The 24,728-nt window shown below is 40.1% G+C and overlaps 1 protein-coding gene across 4 annotated transcripts; it reads left to right on the top strand.

Annotated features, from left to right (window-relative positions):
• Window positions 1–320: 320 nt before the first annotated feature.
• Window positions 321–24,615, top strand: zmym4.1 (zinc finger MYM-type containing 4, tandem duplicate 1). 4 transcript variants are annotated; one of them, XM_057354122.1, is made up of 28 exons: window positions 321–493; window positions 13,775–14,242; window positions 14,663–14,882; window positions 15,338–15,393; window positions 15,484–15,642; window positions 15,745–15,811; window positions 15,936–16,176; window positions 16,265–16,391; window positions 16,611–16,820; window positions 16,904–17,054; window positions 17,514–17,629; window positions 17,733–17,948; window positions 18,064–18,214; window positions 18,303–18,478; window positions 18,678–18,846; window positions 18,924–19,079; window positions 19,234–19,271; window positions 19,361–19,508; window positions 19,589–19,695; window positions 19,829–20,000; window positions 21,522–21,725; window positions 21,841–21,953; window positions 22,082–22,235; window positions 22,505–22,656; window positions 22,793–22,907; window positions 23,013–23,252; window positions 23,332–23,458; window positions 23,608–24,615. In XM_057354122.1, exons 2-28 carry the CDS (start codon window positions 13,910–13,912, stop codon window positions 23,813–23,815), a joined length of 4,326 nt encoding a protein of 1,441 aa, XP_057210105.1. In that variant the 5' UTR covers window positions 321–493; window positions 13,775–13,909; the 3' UTR covers window positions 23,816–24,615. The 4 variants fall into 4 exon arrangements, with proteins under 4 accessions (XP_057210105.1, XP_057210106.1, XP_057210107.1 ...); XM_057354123.1 differs by lacking the exon at window positions 13,775–14,242 and adding an exon at window positions 12,203–12,470 and having other exon boundaries at window positions 23,608–24,614; XM_057354124.1 differs by lacking the exon at window positions 13,775–14,242 and having other exon boundaries at window positions 23,608–24,612.
• The last annotated feature ends 113 nt before the right edge of the window (window positions 24,616–24,728 follow it).

The raw sequence follows: 24,728 nt of genomic DNA, 5'->3' as shown, positions 1-24,728 counted from the left end.
TATTATGATGCATCATGGGATTGAATGAGTGCACTCAATAATGAGCACTATGAATTCGGACACCTCTAAAAAAATGGATGTCCCCTCAAAAACGGTATAAGGGGCTATTTCGGACACAGCATTAATATTTTCGGTTGAAAATGTGCATCATCCCGGTACTTAAAGTGCACTTGTTTTTTGAGGATTTTAATGTGAACTCACACCATTTATACTACAAAATGGCGTAGTGCGCGATTTGGGATGCACCGATTGAGAATGTCGCGCATGCGCAGTTGTGCAAGCATGGTGCTCGTCTCCCACAATGCATTGCTGTAGGCGGAGAGGGGAAGTGCTTTCGCGGGAGTTCTAGCTTAGCGAGACCCTCTCGGTTTTCCACGTATTCGTGCTTATTAATTGTTTTTACACTTTAGCGTTATATTACACATGCGATATCAGTTGTATGTAGGCTATCCTGCTCGAGAGATCGTTGAAAGAAGACGATAAGCTCCTTGAAGTGAGTATTTAAACTGTTATAAAGAATGGCCCGCGTGTTGTTTATCATTTGTGCGGCGGATCGCTGTAAAGCTAACGTTATGCGTGAATTGCAGTATTTTACAGTTATGTTATGTGGTTGCTTTTCAATACACGCTTCTCTTTAACTTCAAAGCACATGATGTTGTATTTTAATGCTCCAGAATAATTGGCGCGAGACAATAGAGCGTCAAGCAACAGGCAAATGGCTCGTTTTGAGGTTATATGTAACATGTGTATCAAAAAGATGTATGCCTATATAATATGTATGGTCGTTCTAGCACATTACTGTTTAGAAATGTAGGTTTATTATTTCTACATTGCATTTCAGGTGCAATAGCAAAGCTCTAAAGCATTTTCAGCAGAAGTACATTTAAGACTAGTATTAAAGGGATAGTTCGGGGGAAACAAAAATGACCCCATGTTTAACTCGCCCTCAAGGCATCCTAGGTGTATATGACTTTCTTCTTTCAGACGCTAGGGCTGTGCAATCAATCGAAAATAAACCGCACGTGATATGGCGACTGTCTGCGATTTATTATGCACAGCTTGTCCGTAAAGTACGGTTAAATGATGCTGCATCCAGTGTTGCCAACTATTTTCAATGTAAAGTAGCTAAATGTCGCCAGATGACGTCACTAATTTGCATATCAGTGACGTCATCACGTAGTATCTGATCAGCTAAGCGCTTCAGGTCTGCTTCAAATATCTACCCTCTGAGATGTCGTATACATATTTAAAACAAAACACCCAAATGCACAATAAATAGGTTCTTAATTCCTTATTTTTCTGTTTCTGTTGGCAGACAACAAAAATATGTTATAGTGAGTGAACTCGACCACTTAAAACTACACACCAGCAGTTACTTTTGTTGAACATACCTTGATTCCGTCTGTGTTCATGTCTATGTGTCCATACAGTCATCGCGATTTAAATCATAAATGCTCAAACAAGGTCAATAAGTGATTAGTTCTTGGAAACGCTGTTTGTACATGCCTATCTCATTCACGCGTAAGTTCGGTCTGAACTTCTCCCTGCCGCTCACCGAACAGAGTAGACACTGAGGCGGTGCTCCATTGGGAAAGCATTGCAAAGACTCGCTCTAGCGGGGCAGTAGAAGTGAAGCAGAATGTTTCGCAAAGTCGCCAAGGCTTATTCAGAAAGTAGCTAGATTTGTCGCTAGTCGCATTTTGAAAAATAAATCGTTAAATCTAGCGACAAAGTTGCCAAGTTGGCAGCATTGGCTGCATCTGAAAGCCAGAGGGCGCTCTCGCACAGAAACTCAGAATACGCACTGAATGCCGAAGTAGTACAATGACACACGTAGGCCGTTTCTCAATATGCGTTGTTTAGCATTCTTGTGTTCTCGATCTACATCATCAAAAACCGTCAAAGTCTTGTTCCAATACTCAAGAACAGAGAACGCATGAATGTCCCCGGATGTGTTTTCGATATAAGGGATTAGTGTTGTCAAAAATATCGATATTTAGATACGTATCGATACTGGAGAATCTGAAACGGTTCCAATACCCATGTCCCACGTATTGATACCAGCTGTGCGTTCCCGCTCTTTTTCTCTTGCGACGGTGAGTTAACACACACTGCACGTGAACGCATAACAACAGAGCCCCGCCTCCTCTCACAGACTTGCCTCGTTTGCGGCAGTCAAATAGTGTTAATGTTAGAAAAGATGGCCAGTCTCAGTAACACATCTGGCGTGGTGCACGCTCGTTACGCTTCCCGTGTTTACCATAGCGCTCCATGTATGTGCGCTGATCAATAATTTCACACACTCGTTTCATTCACCCTGGTTATATGTTGTTTATGTTAGTACAGAGTCTCCGCAACAGTTCTCATGTTTAATGCACGCGTTTCTGTCTTTATGTGCGCTCATCAATGACTTCATCCACTCGTCTCATTCGCTCCGATTAAGTTGATGTTTGAAATGATGCTGGTGCGAGTAAAGTCTCCGCAACAGTTCTCGCGTGTGATACACGTTTGCACTCCAGTGTTTACCATAGCGCTCAATGTATGTGCGCTGTTCAATGATTTCATCCACTCGTCTCATTCGCTCCGGTTAAAAGTTGTTAATGTTAGAAAGATGTCCAGTGCGGAGTCTCTGCAACAGTTCTTGCGTTTAAGTTTGCGTTTCTGTCTATATGTGCGCTGATCAATGATTACAGTATGGGCCTATGTGAATAAAAGCCAATTTAGCCAAATAAAAAAAATTGAATCATAAAAAATGTAGGCTATTAACTAACATTAACGAACAATGAATGAGCAATACATTTGTTCAAGTATTTATTAATCTCTTTTAAATGTTAGTTAAAAAATACAACTATTTATTTAAGCTCCCCTGTTGAAAAAACCAGCATATGCTGGGTAAGGTATGTTTTGATCGCTGCTGGTTTGATCTTAAACCAGCTAAGAACCATCTTAAATCAGCATATGACCATCTTAAACCAGCACATGAACAGTTTAAACCAGCATCAAAAAATACCAAACCAGCTTAGGCTGTTTTTTTCAACAGGGTCTGGTTCATTAATACTGACAAATACAACTTTGATTTTTTACGTGAGTAAATGTATTAGTAAAATTAACATTAGATTAACAATTAATAAATAATGTAAAAATATACCTCATTGTCTAGTCTTGTTCAATTTAATTAAAAAAAAAAAAATTTAGGGCCTTATTGCTATGGCAGTTTATTCCCCGTGATATCGAAAATGGTATCGAATATCGATTTTTTTTAGGTATTGAATCGAAGTTAGAAATTCCAGTATCGTGACAACACTATAAGGGATGCATCGAATGCAGTTAAGTTCCGCTTGAAGTCCCAGAAGTCACTGCGGCGCATCCATCCAAGTTCGTTCTTCTGAGGCTGCCTCGCAAGACCGGTCTCCATGAGAACACAAGTCCATTCTTTGCATTCTTGGAATTGAGAAAGGGCCGTAGTTCGAAGGAAAATGCCTATGAGCATATTTTTATCACTGTTCTTCAAGCCGCCTCAGGTTTTTTTCACGATAATAAAGTATATTTACAATGATAATGTTTGACAGGTGTTGCTTTTTAATATGCATGTTATAAGCGGCTCAAACTCGCAGTGCTTTTCGATCGAGCAGCATTTCCTACCGATCACAGAGCTGTGCTTCACGGACAAACTGTACATAAAACAATCACATTTTGCATGATCACAGCGAATTAATAATCACACTAACCAGCTCGATTTATGCATGCTGATTAAGTGGTACAGTGTTTCCCACAGAATTTTGTGAGACTATGGGGGCTAAACGTATTTTCCTCTAGGGGGTCCGGGGGCATGCCCCCCGTAAGAAAATTTAGCATATTTTAAAGGTAAATGCTGCAATCTGGTGCATTTTAAAAGCAAAATTAAGTGATTCAATCTATAAGAATACAATTGCTATAGTAGTAATTTAATCATTGGCACCATAGATATAAATGGGGATAACACATGGTAAAATGAGTTCACAAACAAAAAAAGTCAAAAACATGTAGAGCACGAGCCATCAAAAAATGAAGCAAAAAAGTGCCATTATATAATAGGCCTACTGCCGTTGTCCCACTCCCCCGCATGGCAGTAGACCTATCACTTTCCTATCCGGACCAGAGCATTCATACATTATTATGATGCGGCGACTGTTTAGAGTTAACCCGTAAGAAAAGCGCACACTCTCTCAGCACAACAGAGTAATGTTAAGTTTGTGATTTATTATGTTTTCAACTTTATGCGTGCGTTTCGCAGACCTAACATGAGAGCAATTAATGACAAGACACTTTCTCCTGCGGTACACGCCTATTGGTCTGAGCAGCGCTGCTTGATGTCCGACAAACCAAATATATTGACAAGTTTTGGACACGGTGACACACAGAGCAGCATGTAATCGTGTGTAGCGCACCCCCGTTTATTTTTCTCAGCCGAAGCTAAAGGAGGAATTTAAGCAGACTCATGCCCATCATGCATTCAAATCATTAAAATTGGCGGTTGGCAATCAAACTACGTTCTGTGCCTGAGCAACAAAGAAATATACTCAAAACATTTTTCTAACCTAATAAAGAAATGAAACAAAATATAACTTTTTAACTGTTTATTTATTCTAAACTATTTTAACAGTTTAAACAGTGTCATTCACATCATTAATTCAAATTCGTGCTCCAGCACATTTGGCTATCAAACTATGCATTCTGCACATGAGCCACAAACAAAAAAATACTCCAAACATTTTTCTAAATTAACTTAATATCGAAATGAAACGAAACATGAATAATTTGCCATTAAAAACAAAACGGAACTATTTTGGCGATTTGGAAAAGTTTAAACGAAGTGCTTTTGGTGCTAAATAAGGACGGATATTAGAGATATGGCGCCAAAAGATAATCATTATAAATGTCATGGGTGCGTGTGCTGCGTACAGCTCCGTTGTGTAGACGCGCTGCTCATTTTAAACGACAGAAATGGTGTTTGTCAAATGTCCCTATATGCAGACTGCTATTTTAGCTGGAAATAATATGATGCTGAAGCTGAATATAATGATGTTAACGCCATGAGGTAATGCTATCTGTTTGCTCTGTCGTACACTGATAAAATCATGTTTGTACTGTGGATAACTGCAGTGAATACTGAAACATTAGATTTTACTTCCCTCAAACGATGTTGTATTCCGTATGGCTTGGCGATGTCTTAAATCCTGGCCAGTTCACGTGTCTGCCTTTCAACCGCGAAAGCTGAAACAGTAGCAAACGAGTGTGCGTACGTATGCACAGTATGTGTCTGTGTGTGTGCTACGCACATCGCGCTGAAGCAACAGAGAGGGGGATGCATTTTTAGCCGTGAATAATTGCACAACAACAAAACAGCGGTGCAGAATTCAACGTTACAAATAGTTTTGTTGTAAGAAAAACAATTCGGCTCATTTTAAGACTGTGGCGGAACAAAATAGTCTATGGCGGACCGCCATAGTCTCGTCAATGAATGGGAAACACTGTGGTAATCACGATTTATTGTGCACATCTCTAGTTATGACATTTATCCTGGCTCTTCCAAACTTTATAAGGAGAGTGAATGGGGGAGGGGATTTTGAAGCTCCAAAAGTACATCTATCTATCAAAAAACAGCTCCATGGGGTAAATAAAGGCCTTCTGAAGTGAATCGATGCGTTTAAGAGAAATATCCATATTTACAATTTATTAACTGTAATATCGTTATCTGTCGGCTGCACGGGCACAAGAGGGAAGCGTTCCGGCAAATGAAGCAGGCGTGTTGTAAGTTCCGGTGACGACCGCGGCAGTGCAGAGGAGACAGTAAAACAAAACGCCGGTCACGAAGTACAAAGCACTTGATGGAAAGTGCCGTAATTGTTTGAGCTATAATCTACATTTTACTACTCTTACAATGGTGCGTTCGTGTATGTATCCTGGATGCCTTAATATGTCTAAATCTATAGGATTACGTGCGCCGTCGTCACGGAAAGATGCACCATTAACATTTCACACATTCCCTTTAAGTGATCCTGAGCGATTGAAGCTATGGCTGCTCGCTATTCGTTGGGATGTAAATACACTCATGGAAAAACTCAAACATATCTTGCTGTGCAGTGAACATTTCAGCTCCGATGATTATGAGCCACATAAGGGAAAGCCTAAATGGATTTTGAAATCGACAGCTGTGCCTGTTCCTGCGCATCTGCTAAACCAGGTATATATTCACCTATAATGTAATAGGATTGTTATATGAAGTTTATAAGTTATTGCTTATATTTTTAGGGGTCAAACCCCGAAGGGGATATTCGTTTTCTTATTATTATGACATTGCGTCTATGGCAGCCCATAGAACAGTATGGTAAAAAGTTATTAGCAAAATTCGCAGTACACAGTTTGCCCGATTTGCACCAAATTTGGTATGTAGCATCTGGAGGCAGTGTTGACAAAAAGTTATTAGAATATTTTTGATTGGCCCATCCGTTCTCGTATAGCGCGTCAACGAATTTGACAATGAGCACGCCGAAATGGTTTTAAGGCATTTATTGATACGAAACTTAGTATGTCATCAAGGTCTGGACCTGAGGTGACACATCACGTTTTGGCTCAGCGCCACCTACTGGTCATAAGATATAATTTGTTTTGCTCATAACTTATTCAATCTTTCATCCAAAATCCTAAGAGTGGTCTCGTTTGATTCCTTGAGTCATGCTGAGTCGAACCAAACCAAACTTCCTCTCTCAGCCTTTGGGGGCGCCACTCATATTACAGGGCTCTAGAGTGCGACCTTATTTCTCAATGGTGCGACTAAGAAAAATCGGAGGTGCGACCAGCCGTTCGAGGGAGAAAAAAGTCTCCGCGACTCTGAAAGTCTCCCTGTGATTCAACAACAGACACACATTAGGCGCATATCGTGGTCTAAACCAATCAGAGATAGTGAAGGGTGGACCACCCTCTGATTGGCCGTGGTCCAGATTTTCCTGTACATGCGTGTACCAGAGGTCGCGTTAAACGAAAATTCTCTGTCATTGACAGATTTTTTTTACCAGTGACGGAAAAATCTGAAGGCCGTAACAATTTGTAACTCCCCGTTACCCTTCATTAGAGCGTGATATGCTCGCGAAGGGACGTGCGTGTTTTCACCCGTCATTGTTACCGACTAGATATATGTGATGTGATCTGGGAAAACCCGTCGGATGTCGCGCTGGGACGCGGGAAAGACAGTTCACCTATCAAAGTAAACCACATAACATGAAGAATGAAGGAGTAGCAATGCACATTTCCCGCCAGTCCTGTGTAAACTACGGCATGCAAAGTTTTTTATACAATGTTTTCGTGAGATGACAGAGCTCCCCGTCTGCAGCACCGGGAGTTATCCGATCGCAAAACATACAAGGGATGATCAAAAGTCCAGACACTATGCACATGATAAACAACGTAAAACTTGCTTCACTGCTTATTAGTTGTTGTGCGTAATGTTTGCTAGTTTCCTTGTGTAGTGATAATGGCAGAGCTCTCGTTCTTTAAGTGTGCCCGCACCATTTTCCTTACTTTCGTTTTATTCAAACGGTTTTGTACAGTATTTTTATAGACTTCAACACTGGGAAATGTTTTTTTTATTCAATTGTTATTAGAGTAAGTCTTTTACTACTCTAAAGTGACTTTTACTTGTGATACTGGACTGTTGTGCTTTTATTTTCATCACTTAACTTTAAACCCGTTTTCCTCCAAATTCCGTTCCTGAAAATCATAGCGCTTCAGCCGACCTCAGCCATAACTTTTGTTACATACACAAGGTATGAGCTAAATAAAAACTGATTTGGAAAGGGCTTGAATATGGTATCAAAAACTGTAATATATAAATTTGCACCATGTGTTGGGTTTTCCCAGATCGAATCACATATGAACATAAACATTAAAACATTAAATATATAGATGAATATAAACAACAACGGCTTTATTGGGCATGCAGTTGTATTAAAATACAACAAGTTCCGAGACGCAAGTACAGCGTAATGATGTCACGAACATACTAATTACCACGTAAAGCCACCTTGCACCATAGTGACGGGTAATAATAGATTATGACGGATTTTTTACAAGCCTGTCAGTCAAAATGACGGACAATAAAAAGTCTAGCGCAACCTCTGCTGTGTACGTGTGAAAATGCGTGTGCTGCAGTCAGTCAGAGATAGGGATGGGCGATATTATATCGTTTGCGATATACCGGTAGAAATTCCCCACACGATAGGAATTAGTCTTCCCGCGATATAAACGATAAATTCTAGTTGATGACGTCATCCCCTCTCTTTGTAGATATCTTTGTGAGACCCATTCACAGCTCACATGTGAAGTGAAAACGGGTATAGCGGAGGGCGGACGTGAAGCTGAGAAAGAGTTTGCACTAAAGCTCTAAATCTCGTTTAGGTTGGCACTGTAGATGCGTCCGAGTTAATGTTTAGTTTCACTTTCGTTTTATTTAATTCGTTTGTTAAGTATTCGTTGATAGTCATAATGCGTTACACCACAACATTTAGTTTGGCTAAAAGTATTTATTTAAACATTCGTTAGATGTTATGCGCGCGTGCGCAAATAGTTTAGTATGATTTCTTGCCTGTTATATACAGGATGAACGGAGCGTCCCGTGCGCAGCTCGCGCCCACATGTGCTTTCATAGCGACACAGCGTGCACAGCACTGCTGCCTGTTTACATACGGTACAAATGCGAGTTTGTATTACGTTATTTTAAATACGTTTATGAGCGTATAAAAGCATGGATTATTTAATTAGATTTCTTTTACCCGCATTTTTCTGTTCTCTTTCTGTAGCGCGAGTCATAGACAGATTCAGTGTATGTTGCTGTGAGAAGAGAAGGTTCACACATTTCAAGAGAGAGTGATTGACAGCGTGATGCGATCGATTGTTTCCACCCAACAATAGAATATATACAGTTTTAGGTATGACATGATGTGTTTATTGAGCTTTAGTTCATTTAACTTTTCTTTACTACAACCTTTTGAAGTCGAATCTCACTATTACATTTTATATTTACAAAAACACTGTAGGTATATTTTAGGAGCTGTTTGATTTGGGGTAAGTTTTACTTTTTGATAATATTTGTTTTTCTGAGGGTCTAGACTACATGCAGCTACTATCACTTGACGCAAAAAACAGCGGTGGATGACATTATGGATATATCGTCATTTTTATCGTTATCGCAAGAAATACCAGGAATTATCGTGATAAAGTTTTAGGGCCATATCGCCCATCCCTAGTCAGAGAGGGGAGGAGCCTATAGGCCCGTCAGTTAAACAGAGTGGATGTAGCGCGGATGTTGAGAGAAGATGAAAAGAACGATTGACAACTTTTTCGTGAATAATGTTAAGTTAAGGCCTGATCTGTCCAAAAATCATAAGCAATGCTCTGACACGGAGCCATCAACCTCCCAGGTTATGTCAAGCCCTGGTCCATTTATCTTGAGATGTTTTAAGTTTCAGTTCAGTGAAGCACTTTAAGCACCAACACTTTTTCAATAAGTTACCTTTCTTGTAGAATTGTGCTTCAAATAAAGAACTTTATGTTGACCAGATTGTTAGTTAATCATTTACAAGTCAATTTTGCCTATATGGACAGCGATTTAAAAAAAAAAGCGAACTGGTAAAACTGCAGTGTTAAATGCGATGCAGTCGAAAATTTGGGTGCACCTAACTTTTGTGCTGGTGCACCTAAGAAAAAAAAGTTGGGTGCACCAGTGCAACCAGTGCAAAACGTTAGTCTAGAGCCATGTATTATATATTTTGTCATAAAATTCAGTATTTAAGAACGCGATGGCGTATCACTACAAAATTTGGGATGGTTCGTCATGACCATATTCTTAAAGTACCAGTAAAGTTTTAAGTCAGCACCCCCTAGTGGTCAAGAGACATGATGAAATTTGTTTAATTGCGTATAGAATATGAAAATTCAACATTGTCATGTGATCTATTACTACATTTGATCGCACATGTCGACTACTTTAATACCAAACTTGACATATTCCACCATATTGGATTTTATAAAAAAATACTTTTTCAAACTCCTATAAAACTTAACAAAATTGTAAGCTTTTTGATTGATCGAGCAGTTCTCGTATACCTTGTCAATGAATATGTTCTGTAAAAATTATTCAGCCATTTCACATATTCTCGCTCTCTCTCTCAATTTTTCAATTTCAAGGTACTTTATTGGCATGATTGCATGTTCTTACAATATTGCCAAAGCATTGAACATATAACAAAAGACTAAAAATTAAAATAAGGTGCTGAGTAAGGCATAAATATAGAATGAAATATAAAATTAAGTATATGTAAGTAGGCAAATGAAATATGGAAATAAAATATCAAATGTAGATTTCAGGCAGAAACATGAGAATGGAATAAAAGTAAACCGTGTAAATGTGAATTGATTGTAACAGATTGAAGGTCTTTGCACATACAGTCCGAAATTTTCGTATGAGTTTTTTCGTATTTGGCTCTCGTTTGTACAGTGTCTCTGAATTGTTAAAAAGGCCACTCAAAATGCTTGACGGATGCGAAAAACGCAGAAAATCAAACCCGGTCCAAATTTTTTTATGACGGACGAAAATATCGGAGGCAGTGTGTAAATGTGATTGACACAATGTGAGGTCATGTTTATTTTTTAACGTGCGGAAATTTCGGACTCAATGTGCAATGGGCTTAAGGCAGTAGTTTGTTTCTGAGTGTGTGCAGCTGATGTGTGTCTCTTCTCCCCCAGTAACATCTGCATTCGCTCTGTTTCTGAACACCCATCAAACTCTGGCATGAGCTTTGACATTTTGTGAAAGTGTTTCTCTCTCCCTTCTTTAAATTGATCACAATAGCCGGGTTTCCATCCAAAGTTGCGAATTTACCTTATGCGCAAAATTGGAATATCGCATAAAACATTTTCGAATAAGCTCCGTTTCCATCCAAATAGTCAACCGTCACTTCCTAATAAACTGCCACTAAATATCAGTAAGAAAAGTAAGAGAAGCCACTGAATATAATAATTTTCATATATAATAAAACTTGCGCAAGCAGACGATTACGAAACATAATAAATGTGGTGCTTTTGTGGATGTCTGCTGTTTGGGAAACACAGTCGTGATAGTCGTGAAGAGGCAATTACAGAATACTTTGACGACTTTGCTCAGGCATTTAAGAATGACCATTACAACATTTCTGATGCTGTGTCACAAGATCAGTACTCTGGTTAGTCAGGTTACACCGTCTCATAGTGCAGTTACGTGGCTTTTTGGAGGAATTTATTCGGCAAATGCGTTTCCATCTCCCATTATTCGCATTAACCCTTTTTCGCAAAACTGAAAAACCACCTCAAGCGAGCGTAAAAACTTTTTGCGAATTAAGGGTTTTTAATTCGAAATTTGGCGTTTCCATCACTCGTTTCTGATGCGAAACTTCAAAATGCGAATAAAACCAGAGTGATGGAAACCCGCTTAATGAAGGAGAAAGTGTGTCTCTGTTTCGACATCACCAGTGTCACATTGTGCACAGACTCGTTCTTCCATTGGAAGCCATGTTTGTCTGTGTCTGCCTCTCTCTACGGCCAGTCTGTGATCACTGAGTCTGTATTTGGTCAGGATCCGTCTCTGTTTCACATCTCCAACAGTGTAGAGATAATCTGCCAGATTGTATTTTCTGTTTAGGGTCCGATTGCATTCTAGTTTACTTTTGTTTTTACTTTACTTTTCCGAATGATCTAAATATGACTTTTTACTTTCTTTGATTATTTGGTTTATTCTGATTTGGTTTTGTTCTGTTGTGCCGGTCTGAAGTTTCAGAGCCAGCTGGCAGAGGGGACTGGCTTTAGGTATCAGCTCTTGGGTTTTAAGTGCTTGATATTGAAGTGTGTTAGGTTGAATTAAGGTGTGTCCAGAATTTCAGGGAATGTTTTTGGATGTGTATTATCATCTCTTTCTCTCTCAAAAAAATGCCTTTTTTGCTATTTTCGGCCTTACATGTTCGGTTGCCGAACATCCATCCCTAAATACAACACCAGTACAACATCTTGTTCACCTCATTTTTGTGTTTCATGACCAGACATGAGCACGTGTATTTCCCTTTGTGCCCTTGTTGGGCATGACCCCATAATTGCTGCTTGCAGTCTATATGCAACTTATTATCTAACTTTGTTGTAGGACCCAACATGGGATCCTGTTCCAGCTCAACCAAGTCTGTATTGCCCAGCAACAGGCGAAGATGAGGAGACAGATGTCGGATGCATCAACATTTTTTGAGGGTTTTCCACAATCAACTCCAGTCAAACAAAGCCACATTGAACAAAATGAGAGAACTGACACAGGACTCCGTTTGACGGTAGCTAGTCCAGAAGCAGATTCCAGAAAGACTTGTCCATCTACAACTGGAACATACATTGCCTTCCCCCCCATACGTTCATACCAATCAGTATGTACTCTAAATTGTCTCTTTTCATTAGAGCTGTGATGATTAATCGTGTGATTCTTATGCTCAGTTTCTCAATGAATTACAATTAAATGCCGCCACATCCGAAAGCCAGAGGGCATAAACTCCAAATAAGCGCTGCAGGCCCACTGAAGAAGTACGATTTACACACGTAGTTCGAGGTAATGCCAAAGGGCATATTTTATCGCTGTTCTTCACACCTTTTCAGGTATTTTTATGATAAAGTATATTTATAACGATGATGTTTGAGGAGTGTTGCTTTTACAAATGCATGTTATAAACAACTCAATCTCATAATTATTTTAGATTGAGGAGTACTTCCTACTTATCAAAGTCGTAATTCACGTAAGAGCTGTGCATAAAACACAGAATCAAAGCCTTTGCGATTTCAGAATCGTCCTAGACGGGTATAATTAATGTGAATCTCGATGCATCGTCCCCAGCCTAAATGTTTTTTCAATATTTTGCCAAGTGTTTGTGTTCTTTGTGTTTCTTTGAAAAAGTATTCACAATTTAATTCAAAAGTACTTTAAACACCTTTTTTATTATTAAAACGCGTTACAGCAATTGTCATCCAGCGCTTTGTACGTCGCGACCGGCGTTTTGTTTTGCTGTTCACCACCGGAACTTACGACACGTCTGCGTCATTTGCCAGAACGCCACCCTCTCGTTTACACGCGGCCGATGGATAACGGAAGTAAGACAAATACAGTTTATAAAGTTGTAAATATGGATATTTCTCTTAAACGCATTGATTCACTTAAGAAGGCCTTTGGAGCAGTTTTTTAATCGATGGATGCACTTTTTGGAGCTTAAAAATCTCTTCCCCCATTCACTCCCATTATAAAGCTTGGAAGAGCCAGGATAAATGGTATTATAACTCTGATTGTATTCATCTGAAGGAAGAAAGTCATATACATCACCTTGAGGGTGAGTAAAACATGGGGTAAATTAGTTTTTCCCCTGAACTATCCCTTTAAGGCTGAGGATTTGATGCATGTTATGAATAGTACAACCTATGGCAACCCCTATGTTAAATGCTGGCCTATGATTTATTTCACTTTTGTCAAATAAAATCTTACAACATCTTATTCTTTATTCTTGGATTATTTTTGTGCATGGGTAAGCTTAATGCTAAAAAGCTATATACCCTTGTTTGTACAGAGACGGTCAATGTACAGAAGGCAATTCCGGGAATTGTTTCCCGGAAACGCATTATAAATGTTAGAAATGTATTTAAAAGAGTTGGACCTTAAAACAGTTTTTCTCACCATTTTTGTGTTCAGGATTTATTGGGCGTGCCTGAAATTATGTCTCGATGACGCACTGGAGCCACTGAGCATGACCCCTCCCCTAACACTATTTTGACTAGAGCGCATTAGCATCAGTGGTTATTACAGCTGACAGTTTGCTAGCTAGCTATGCATTTGTCACGCAAATGCCTATTTGGCTGCGATCATTTACGAAACAGCTTATTTAAATTCCCTAAAAACGATGATATGAAAAAGCGGTGGATTAATTTTGTGAAGAGCCACCTTAAGGGAGAGCTGAGGATGACCACCAACACCCGCCTCTGCAGTGAACATTTTACACCGGATAGTTTTACAAACTTCCATAGGAGACAACTGGGATTCACTGATAATCCGCTGTTACTGGTGAATGGGGCCGTACCGACTATCTACCGCCCCGGCCTTCAGCCTCCCGTCACGCCAAGATCTGGTGCCATCGTCGGCAGTACGAGCCCACCAATGAGTGTAAGTTGCCTTGTGTGCAGCTTTCACGTGAGTGGGTGTGGTTTCAGTGCCCCTAGTTTGAGAGCAGTGAATACTGCTTATTTTATTTTAACTTATTTTATTTACTTGGCGGTTTTAGTCACTCAGTTTTTATCTGTAGACAGCTTATCCGAAACCTTTTTCTCTGTCCAGTGACTTTAGCCAAATACAACAAAGGCCATTTACTTAAAAAGGTGATGCGGCACCAAAACTGAGCGTTTTCAGACAGTGGATCGAAATAGGAATAAAATAAATGTTGCAATATGTGACAAATTTGCAAATGTAAAGTTTTTAAGCAAACAAAAGCTTTGCTCTTTTAGGTGTACTTACATTAGTATAGAAATATGTGTGTAAATTACATTTTAGAGATGTAGAAAAGCTTTTAATTGTCTTTATTTGCAGAACATCGCAGAGGTAAACGTGAAAGACTGTCAAGAGAACCTAATGGAAGAAGATCCCAAGAAAGATCAGGAGGAGGAGGAAATGAACACGGAAGATACAGCACAGTCTTCAGAAGAGCTTGTGATCGCTAAAGTCGAGGACCTAAAAGATGAATTGCCAATGGATGTGGACCAGACTAAAGATCACAATGGGAAGGCGGAGGATAAACCAGAAGACGCAGGTAGGTTCATTGTTAGATGTCATTTACTCACCTTCAAGTTGTTCCAAATCCGTATAGTTTCTTTCTGATGAACACAGAACCAAACAGTTCTTGGACCACATTGATTACCATAGTAGGAAAAAGTGCTTGATCATTTTTTGTTGTATTGAACATTTAAGATATTTTGAAGAATGTAGGACAGCAAACAGTTCTGGGGAACTTTTGACTACCATTGCCAATTTTCCTACTATGGTAGTCAATGGGGTCCAAGAACTGTTTGGTTACAAGTATTTGTCCAAATATCTTTCTCTGTGTTCAAACAAACAAAGACATTTATACAGATTTGAAACAACTAGAGAGAGAGGGTAATTCATAACAGAATTTTCATTTTTGGGTGAACTATCCCTTTAACAAATACATTGACATGGCATGGTTATAGCTAGTGAAAAATGATGGTCTGATTCTTACACTGACAGAAAAAATGCCAGCTACAGAAATAAAAAACGAGGTGCCGGAGATGCCCGCTGCAACGGTGAGCACAATATGAAAAAATTCAATTAGTTATGTATTGAAAAGTTTGTGTTAGTTTATGGATTAACTATCTCGTATAACTGATATCCAGGTCACACAACCAGTGTTAAAAAGTAACACAAAAGCGTCCCTGTCCTCTGACCTGCTACCTGTGAAAATCAAGGATGAACCAATGGATGAAGAGTATGAAACAGCATCAACACCACATCGACCAATAGGAAACATTAAGGATGAGCCTGAAACCTCAGCCGTAAGTTTCCACATTGAATTTTGCCGTTGAATAAGGGGGTAATAGAAATGGTTTACAAAAAGGTGAAAATTGTCATTTGTTTGTCATTTTTCACACTTTCAGGACTTTAAGCAGACACCGGAAGAATTCAAAATCAGTGCTGTGTTCTCTGTGGGAGAAAAGAGTGTTGGTATGATCTTATTTTTGAACACAATTTACTACGTGGGTGAATAGACCTGGTAGTGAATAGTTTATTAAGGCTCTCAAGTCAGTGTAAATGTAAAAGTGTTTACAATGTCCTCTTTATGCTACAGGAGCTCCAATCGCTACCACAGCAAATACAGCAGCCGTCCCTGTGGTTACACCACCTCCACTGGCCCCTATTATCCCAGTTGGTGTAGTCTGCACAGGCTGTAAGAAAGTTCTGCTAAAGGGCCAGACGGCTTTCCAGCGCAAAGGCTGTTCCAAACTCTACTGCTCGCCTCAGTGTCTCTGTAGCACTTCTAATCTGGTGGTCAAGTTACCCGAGAAGAAAACGTGTCACTGGTGCAACAAGTAAGGCAGACTTTAACTTTTGACTAATAGTGTTTCTTCCCCCTTTCCTCCACTGAAATCTGTTTCTGTTTAACCTTCTTCACTACAGAGATATTGTTGACCTAAAGGAAATGGTCAATGCCCCGGACACATCAGGGGCTATGAAGGACCTCTGCAGCCAGAAATGCCTCCATGCTTCTACATTCAGGTGCAGCAGGTGTCAGAAGAAAGCTGTGGTAAGTGACCACCATCAGTGCTGTCAGAAGAGATCAGAATGGAAAGGAATAGTTCACCATACAGGCTTTGTTTTGCGTGGATGGCCTGAAGATGAGACATTTAACAGCAGATTTTCATTTTATGGTGAACTATCCCTTTAACCGTGAAGAACAAATAAAGTGCTTTAATATATTAATACAGGACTGTTAATATTTCTGAAATGCTGTCATTTCTCATAGTGTTACACTCACCAAGTGAACCTCATGAACTCAGTCCATAAGCTGTGCAGCGAAGTCTGTTTCAACCTGTTCCGCACCTCCAATAATATGACCATCAACTCCTGTTTGAACTGCGGTGCGTTCTGCGCCGATGGTTCGTGTCCCACTCTACAGATAGAGGGCAACACTGACAAGTTCTGCAAACAAATCTGCCTCACAGCCTACCTAAAGGTAACATCCTTACAAAATAAAAATAAATTCAATTAGAATAGTAATGAAAAGTAACTAATAAATGAATTGGTCTTTGCTTCTAGAAAACTAAAAAACCTGTTGCTTGCAAAATATGCCGTGCCATCCGCCCGACTGCTGAAATGGTGGACAGTCCAAACTCAGAGGGCATCACAGAGCTCTTCTGCTCCACTTCCTGTGTCACAGCAAATAAAGTCCAGACTGTCAGTTCTTCAGGTAACATGCAACAAGACACAACATGAAAAGTTTTTTAGTCTAATCTGCTGTACCTTTGAAGGGAAAAATCAGCCAAAAATAACACATCTGGCATCATTTACTCATTGTAACCAAACAGTTCTTGGACCCCATTGACTCCCATAGTAGGAAAAATTACTTTACAATTTTTTTGTTCTGTTGAACACAAAAGAAGATATTCTGAAGAACGCAGGACAGCAAACAGTTCTGGGGCACTTTTGACTACCATTGTATTTTTTCCTACTATGGTAGTCAATGGGGTCCAAGAACTGTTTGATTACAAGCATTCTTCCAAATATCTTTCTCTGTGTTCAACCAAACAAAGACATTTATACAGGATTGGAACAACTAGAGACTGAGTAATTCATGACAGAAGTTTCATTTTTGGGTGAACTATCCTTTTAAAAAAGTTTCATGGTCTTTTGTTTGCATGTAAACAAGGTGCTGCCGTGGAATGCAACAGCTGCAAGAAGAAAGTACCACCTCAGTATCATCTAGCCATGTCTGATGGAACCATTCAGAACTTCTGCTCATTTTCCTGTGTGGTGTCATTTCAGGTAGAGTTCAACTACTGATCTTTCTGTGTCAAAATACTTGCATTTGTTGAGCTTTTTGGAAATTACTTGTTCGCATGGATCTTTGCGTTTCACTTCGTTTTAGGAGTCTTTAAGTAAGAAACCATCTCAAAACCAGGTTAATACAATTACCTCTACAAGCAACATCATACATACACCGGCACCTGCTCCATCCAAACCTGCCACAGCGGAGTCCAGCTCATCAACAAAGACCAATATACCGTTGCAAACAGTCACCAAAATCCCTTGTGCTCAATGTCTGCTATCATTCTTCCACAAGCCGGATCTGCTGGAGTTCAGGGTACTGTTTGTTCAGTAATAATAAATGAAACATTTGTGCCTAGTCATAATGCAAGTATTTTTAGTGCTTTGAAAGTTTTAAACCTGAAGGTGACCTGTTTTATTTGCTTTTCCAGAGAAAAATGTATGCTTTCTGCGGTACCGTTTGCATCGAAGAGTTCAAAAGAATCAACAACGTCATGGCTCGCTGTGAATACTGCAAAATCGATAAGGTTGTGAAGGAGGTCAAAAGAATCAACAAGATCGACCGGTCTTTCTGCAGCGAGGGTAAGTAATAATAGCTTAACTGTCAAATAACAACATTTGTTTTGTTTAATACGGAACAGAACTTAAACCACAAACATTTTTTGTACAGGATGCAGGTTACTCTATAAGCATGATCTGGTCAAGCGCTGGGGCAAGAAACACTGTCGCAACTGCCTGTACTGTAACGGTTCATCTCAGACTTCAGTAACCAAGGTTATTAATAAGAAGGAGGAAGAGTTTTGTGGAAACGTGTGCTTGTCGCAATACAACATGATTCTCAAGCAGGTAATGTATATTTTTGTGGAACAAAAGGGCCTATCTGTAGCATTGTTTAAATGTCTAAATATCTTATTTATAATAGCAAGTCAGTAGTGTCACAGTTCATTTTCAAAGGGTTGGTAACCAGATATGCTTAAAATAGAATATTAAAACAAATGTTGCCTCTGATGTGACGCTTTGCATTTCTGCTGCTGGATTCTAACAGGAGATTAAGTGCACAATGTGCAAGCAGGCCAAGAAGATGAATGAAACTGTGAAATGGCTGGGTGAGATTAAGCATTTCTGCAGCCTGCAGTGTCTGATGTTCTTCTGCAGTCTGCAGGGCACCACAGGGACGGCCATTAAAGCTGCAAGCAAAATTCTGCCTGCACAGGGTATGTCCTCTTGTACATCTTTATGTTGTGTTTATTTCTCATTGCATCGTCTTACGCTTTAATTATTCTTTTTTCAGGGACAACGAGCCCAGTAATACCTATATTGCCTCAGAATACAGTTAATCGCACACCAGCGGCTACTAAAGAAGCCACACCCGTCATTGCCAATGTTATATCGCTCTCAAGTGCACCTAATGCACAGCCAGGTGTCTTGGGAAACACAATTTTGCAAGGTGATGATTCTTTTTTACATTAAAGTTGCATTCAGTCGACATCATCTGCCTAATGCTGCGATTTTAATTTCCTTTGAAAGGAAATGTCGTTTATTTACATTTAAATCATCTGAACAGAAGATGAGTAACATCTGAGCTGTTTTGTTTTATTCAGGCGCTGTTCCAGCTTCTACTGTCAAAGTGACAGGACAAGTGAGTTGATTAGCGAAACATGTATTTACACCCTGCTTGTCAATAAATGTATTGAGAAAGGTCTGAAATGCGCTGTTGCTTTCATCTAGTTTTGTGCTAGTACGCAGACAGACGCTGTGAAGACTCCTACTCAGCCACCCAAAATCCTTAAGAACAAGGCTTTACTGTGTAAACCCTTAAGCCAAAACAAAGGCACATCCTGTAAACCCAATGTATGCAACGCGGACACGCAAACAGGTACTTGCCAGCACTGCCAGACATGGGTTTTAGTGTCTTTGCGTATGCTTGACATTTTGCATGCTTTTCTTGTCTTCCAGATGCACCTAATTTCATGGTGTTGCCTGTTCCAGTGCCAGTGTATGTGCCAGTTCCCATGAATCTCTACAACCAATACACACCACGGCCTGTGGGCTTTCCGCTGCCGGTGCGTATCAGTTAAGATGGAGTTAAGAATTAATATATAGAGTTCAGATCTCTCGTCTCTCACGTGCAAGTTTGCTTTTTGAATTGAATGGAAAGTATTGGAAACATGGAAATGTGGCTGTGTCCCTGTGTAGATTCCAGTGCCCATGTTCTTCCCTACAACTCTGGACAGTGCTGAACGCATTGTGAAGACCATCCAGGAAATCAAAGAGAAGATCCCTGATGATCCTCTGGAGGCTGATCTCATCATGATGGCGGAGATGGTGGCTGAGGACGCAGAGAGGGAGAAAAACAACACTACTAATGGTAAATGATAGAAAATTCAAAGGGTTAAAGTTCAGCTGTGCCTAAACGCGGGTGGAACACACGCAGTTTCTGCCAATCTCATATTAATCTTGAGTACCTATAGAGTAGTATTGCATACTTTGTATCTTCGAAGAGTCTTTAGTTTGATCACATTTATGAAAGACAGATGCAACTGTACGATTATTTCTGAAAACCGGCAAGCCCTGAATGTGTGCAGGGGGGCGGAAGAACTAGAGTTCGAGCACACAATATATCATCGCATTATCCCTGCATAACTGTTGATTCACTGTAAGTTAAAGTGGTGTGCCTTATGCACGTATGCGCCGATTGTCAACAAAACACAGACATTGTACTCCTTTTCACTCACCGTGTGCAGTTCATGTCTGGTATCTTTTAGCGCTGGGACCGCGCCATCTATCAGTTTCAAACAATCTGCAAATCTTGCCTTATATCCACCTTCTACATAACATTCCTCACCGAAAGGCAGTGAGCAAACAAACACTGCTAAATTTCGTGAACGCAGTGCTCTTTCTCTTGCTCCAGCTGGTTGACATGTGCGCATGCCCCTTCTCCTGCTCTCCCTGGTTGATGTGTGCGCATGCTCCTTCTCCTGCTCTCCCTCTTTGACGCTTGGGTGTGCTTTTCCGGGAGAGTTGTCCAATAAGGGACAAAGAAAAGTTGATACGAAACAGAATTTGTCCGAAAAAACTTTCCGAAACATATACGAACTTTGGGGGAGTGTATCGAGCACAGAAATACTATGTCTTACGTCCAACTCGTTTTTTGACCATGTCCAGCATGAGAAGCCAGCTCGTTTAACAGTGTAAAGAAGTCAATGAATAAAACACTGTGGCACATCCCCCCCAACATATCTAATGAAACTATTTTAGGAAAAATTATGAAATCTGAAGTCATATAGAAATATTTTGTAAATATTTTAAAGGTCCAATGTTTGGAGGATCTGTTGAGAGAACTTCAATATAATGTACATAACTATGTCTTCAGAGGTGTATAAAGACATTACCTAATGAAGCTTTATGTTTTTATTACCTTAGAATGAGCTATTTCTATCTACATACACCACGGGTCCTCTTGCATGGAATTCGCCATGTTGTTACTACAGTAGCCCTAAACGGACAAACTGCTCTACAGAGCGCATTTCGTGAACGTTATCTCCTTCAGCAAAGAACCGAAAACGTGTTGACATCTTTGTCCTGTGTCAGGCACCATGGTGTTTAGGGGTGGAGCAGGAGCTGTTGGTCACCAGAAGTTGCCGCTACATTTCATACACTGGACCTTTAAATGAATTTAAAGCATTATCGAATTCATGGAAGTTCATTGGTCAGAAAGTGTGGGAGACCTGCAGTTTTTATAAAACAATGTGCAAACCTAAGCCATATGCACATTCTTTTTTGCACACTTTGTATGGCAATAGAAATTGAAGAATCTTTGTAAAATATAACAGGAAAAGTATGTTGTGTTCGCATGAATATATTTAAAGCCTACTGTTTTGCTTTTCAGACCAGACTGCTAACCTAATGGACGACCTCGATTTGGAAGCCTTATCCAGCAATCTAAGTTGGGAAGAGGATTCTGTCTCTTCTGCCCAGACGTGGGATCCAACCCCAGAGCTAGAGAAAGCACAGTCTAAATCTGTTTCTCTGACCATCACCTCTGCCCCAACAGAAAAGCCACAGATGGATCTGGAGGCTGATTTTCCAGTCGGTAAGAGCTCCCTTGTGTCCCATTTATGCTTAAGAGGTTAAAACAATACACATTAAATCATTGTTTAGACTATGTCCTATTCATGTTTTTTCATGCATGTTTTTATCGATTGCAGAGAGCATTGAACTTTTGAGAGGACAAACGCAAGAGGAGCCGCAGGTGGTATCAAATTTTGTCAAACGGAGACTTCGCAGAAAAGGTCGAGATGGCCTCCCTCAAAAGAAACGGGTATGAAGATCTGAAGCAGATCTTTCTAAAATGTCCAGGCACTTAAACTTGGGGTGGGGGGTATACCAGTTTAAGTAATTGTGTAAGCATATTTTGTTAGTTATTACATGTGTATTGTTGCCATGTAGGCCCGTAAGAGTGCGACACCGGTAGTGGCAACACCAGCCCAAAACACTCAGACTAACCTCTCCCAACTGCAACAACAATACGGCGTCAGTGCTTGGAAGAACTGGGTGCGCTGGAGGAATGCCCAACCTCATTTGGAGACTCCCAAATTTGGCTGTGAGTCCAAGCTTGATTTTCTAGCATTTAATCTTAAAGAAAGCTCTACAATGTTTACCAAGTTGTATACAACAATGACATTTCCTAAGATTTGTGTCCATGGTTTTGTCATTTTTAGCTTCATTCTCTACCAAATGAGCCACAGATAATACAAGATCCCTGCAAAAATAAATGACAGACGCCTCAGATTTATTTAATACCAGAGTTTATTTGTAGAGGATGGTGAGTTCAACAGCATGTTAAACAACATTTTTCTTCTTCATCCTCAGCGCGAAGCATGACGCTCAAGGAGGACTTGTTGAAGTGTAGCACTGCTGAGTTGAGCTACGGCCTCTCCAAGTTCATCTCTGAAGTTTGTCGACCCAATGGAGAGAATTACAGCCTTGATAGCATCTTTTATCTCTGCTTAGGCATCCAACAGGTAAACATCACACGCACACAGTTGGTAATTTGTGGTTCTTAAATACGCACCTTATTTTTCACCACTGGTCATGCTTCATGTTAATATGTTGAATGTAGCTTATTTCATTTGGACATTTTGTTGTTCGTGTGTGCAGCATCTGTTTGACAATGAACGGATGGAGAACATATTTGCAGACGTCTGCTACAGCAGATTCTGCCAGGATATGACCAACATGCTCAAAGGATGGACACCCACTATTTTGCCCAGTGGTAAGATATACATTTTGTGAAATGAAGACAGATTTAGTGTTGTCCTGCTTGCAGTGCTTCATGTTCTGTATATGACCGGTTTTAAATGGTCTCTGTGTATTGCAGGTTATGTTCATTCTCGAGTAGAGGAAGAATACCTGTGGGACTGTAAGCAGCTGGGGGCGTTCTCACCCGGCGTGCTGCTGAACACACTGCTTTATTTCTTCACCAAGTTCTTTAACTACAAAACAGTGGAGCAGCATCGTCGCCTCTCTTTCGGCCACGTCATACGCTGCTCTCGGAGCAAGGGCAGCGGCAAAGAGGCCTGTTTGCGTTTCTACCCGCCCAAAGAGGAGGCAAACACAGGTCAGTGGTTAGTCTTTTTTCACAGCACGACTACATCTTTGAGCTTGTTGCGTTACTGGTTATGTTTTGTTCAATTAAGATGGAGTGCCGGCAAAGAGGAGAAAGGAGGATGAAGAAGACAAGGAAACTGCGCTAGAGATAAAAGAGAATTCTCAGAATGCCCTACGCTGTCCGGTCAGGCTGTACGAGTTCTATCTCTCAAAATGGTACGTGGACAGTCTCATTCTAGACCAAAATAGCAGAAACATACATTAAGACAGAAAAACAAATCAAAGATGCATGTCTGTCTAATATTGAAAAACATAAAAAAGTGCAAAAAGTGTCAAAGGTTTCATTCTCTCTTTCTCTCTCCTAGTTCTCCCACCGTGAGACAGAGCACGGCCCAGTTTTACTTGAACCCTGAACGTTCCTGTGTCCCAAGCAGTCCCATGTGGTTCTCCACATCCTCGTTGAGCGATGAGACTCTGGAAAACATGCTCGCCCGCATCCTAACTGTTAGAGAGCTGCACCTGCAGGAGGACAAATCGCCCCATGAAACAGAATCTGACAGTGACTCGGATTGAGAAACAGACCACAAACGCACATAAATGACTAAAGCAATGTGTCTAGAAATATTTCTCCATGATTAAACACAAAGGAATTAAGGCCGTACAGTTTTTTTCTCAGCGATCGAGCATGAACGTATATTTGAGAAATTCTCATGTGAAGATGACAGTGAAAACTGAAATTGTATGGGCTGTGGATAAAGTTTATGCAGTGTGACATTACACAGCTTTTGGAGTCACTTTTTATGTTATGATGAAACACTAAAGCGTTCTTGATCAGTCAGTGGCTGAAGATTGTGCTCTTTGTTCATTTAAAATAAAAGTATTGAGCGTTTTTATAGTTATTTGGCAATCATACAACTGTTTTTCTGCATGGATTTTTTTATCGGATAAAAGCATGAAACTCTAAATTTGAGCCTTGTGTGTTTTAGGCTATAGGCTAAATCAAGTGGGGTTAAAATTGACATATTAGCCATATCTGTCTTAAAGTTCCACACAGAGTGATATTACCAATTTATTAATACTAATGAAACGTATGCGGAATTATCGGAAATATAAGTTTGCGATGTAAAAAAAATTGGACATGAACGTCCTCTTATGTCGCGTTTCTCACTGGTAAATTGGAAATAATTTTGATTCCCGAGATGGCCGGGCCTTAAACTTTAAACATGGCGGATAGGAGAAGGATCTGCGGTGACGGATGTTTTATCAGCTTCGTTGACTTAAATGGTACATATTTGAATAATCATTTGCGTCATTGCGTATGTTTTCTACACAGCGAGAATAGCATGTAACGTTAACTTATTTCACCGACAGAACAGTAAGCAAGCTGACTATCTTCTAAAGTAAATCGATGGGTTTTTGTCAATGCAACTACAATTTTATAAACCACGATTTCTGTCTTCCGGGCATCAGCAGTGCGAGTTCACGT

The sequence above is a fragment of the Triplophysa rosa genome, linkage group LG16, assembly GCF_024868665.1.
Source record: "Triplophysa rosa linkage group LG16, Trosa_1v2, whole genome shotgun sequence".
NCBI lineage: Eukaryota > Metazoa > Chordata > Actinopteri > Cypriniformes > Nemacheilidae > Triplophysa > Triplophysa rosa.
Note: the sequence above shows the minus strand (reverse complement) of the source record. Positions and strands in the feature narration are given on the sequence as shown.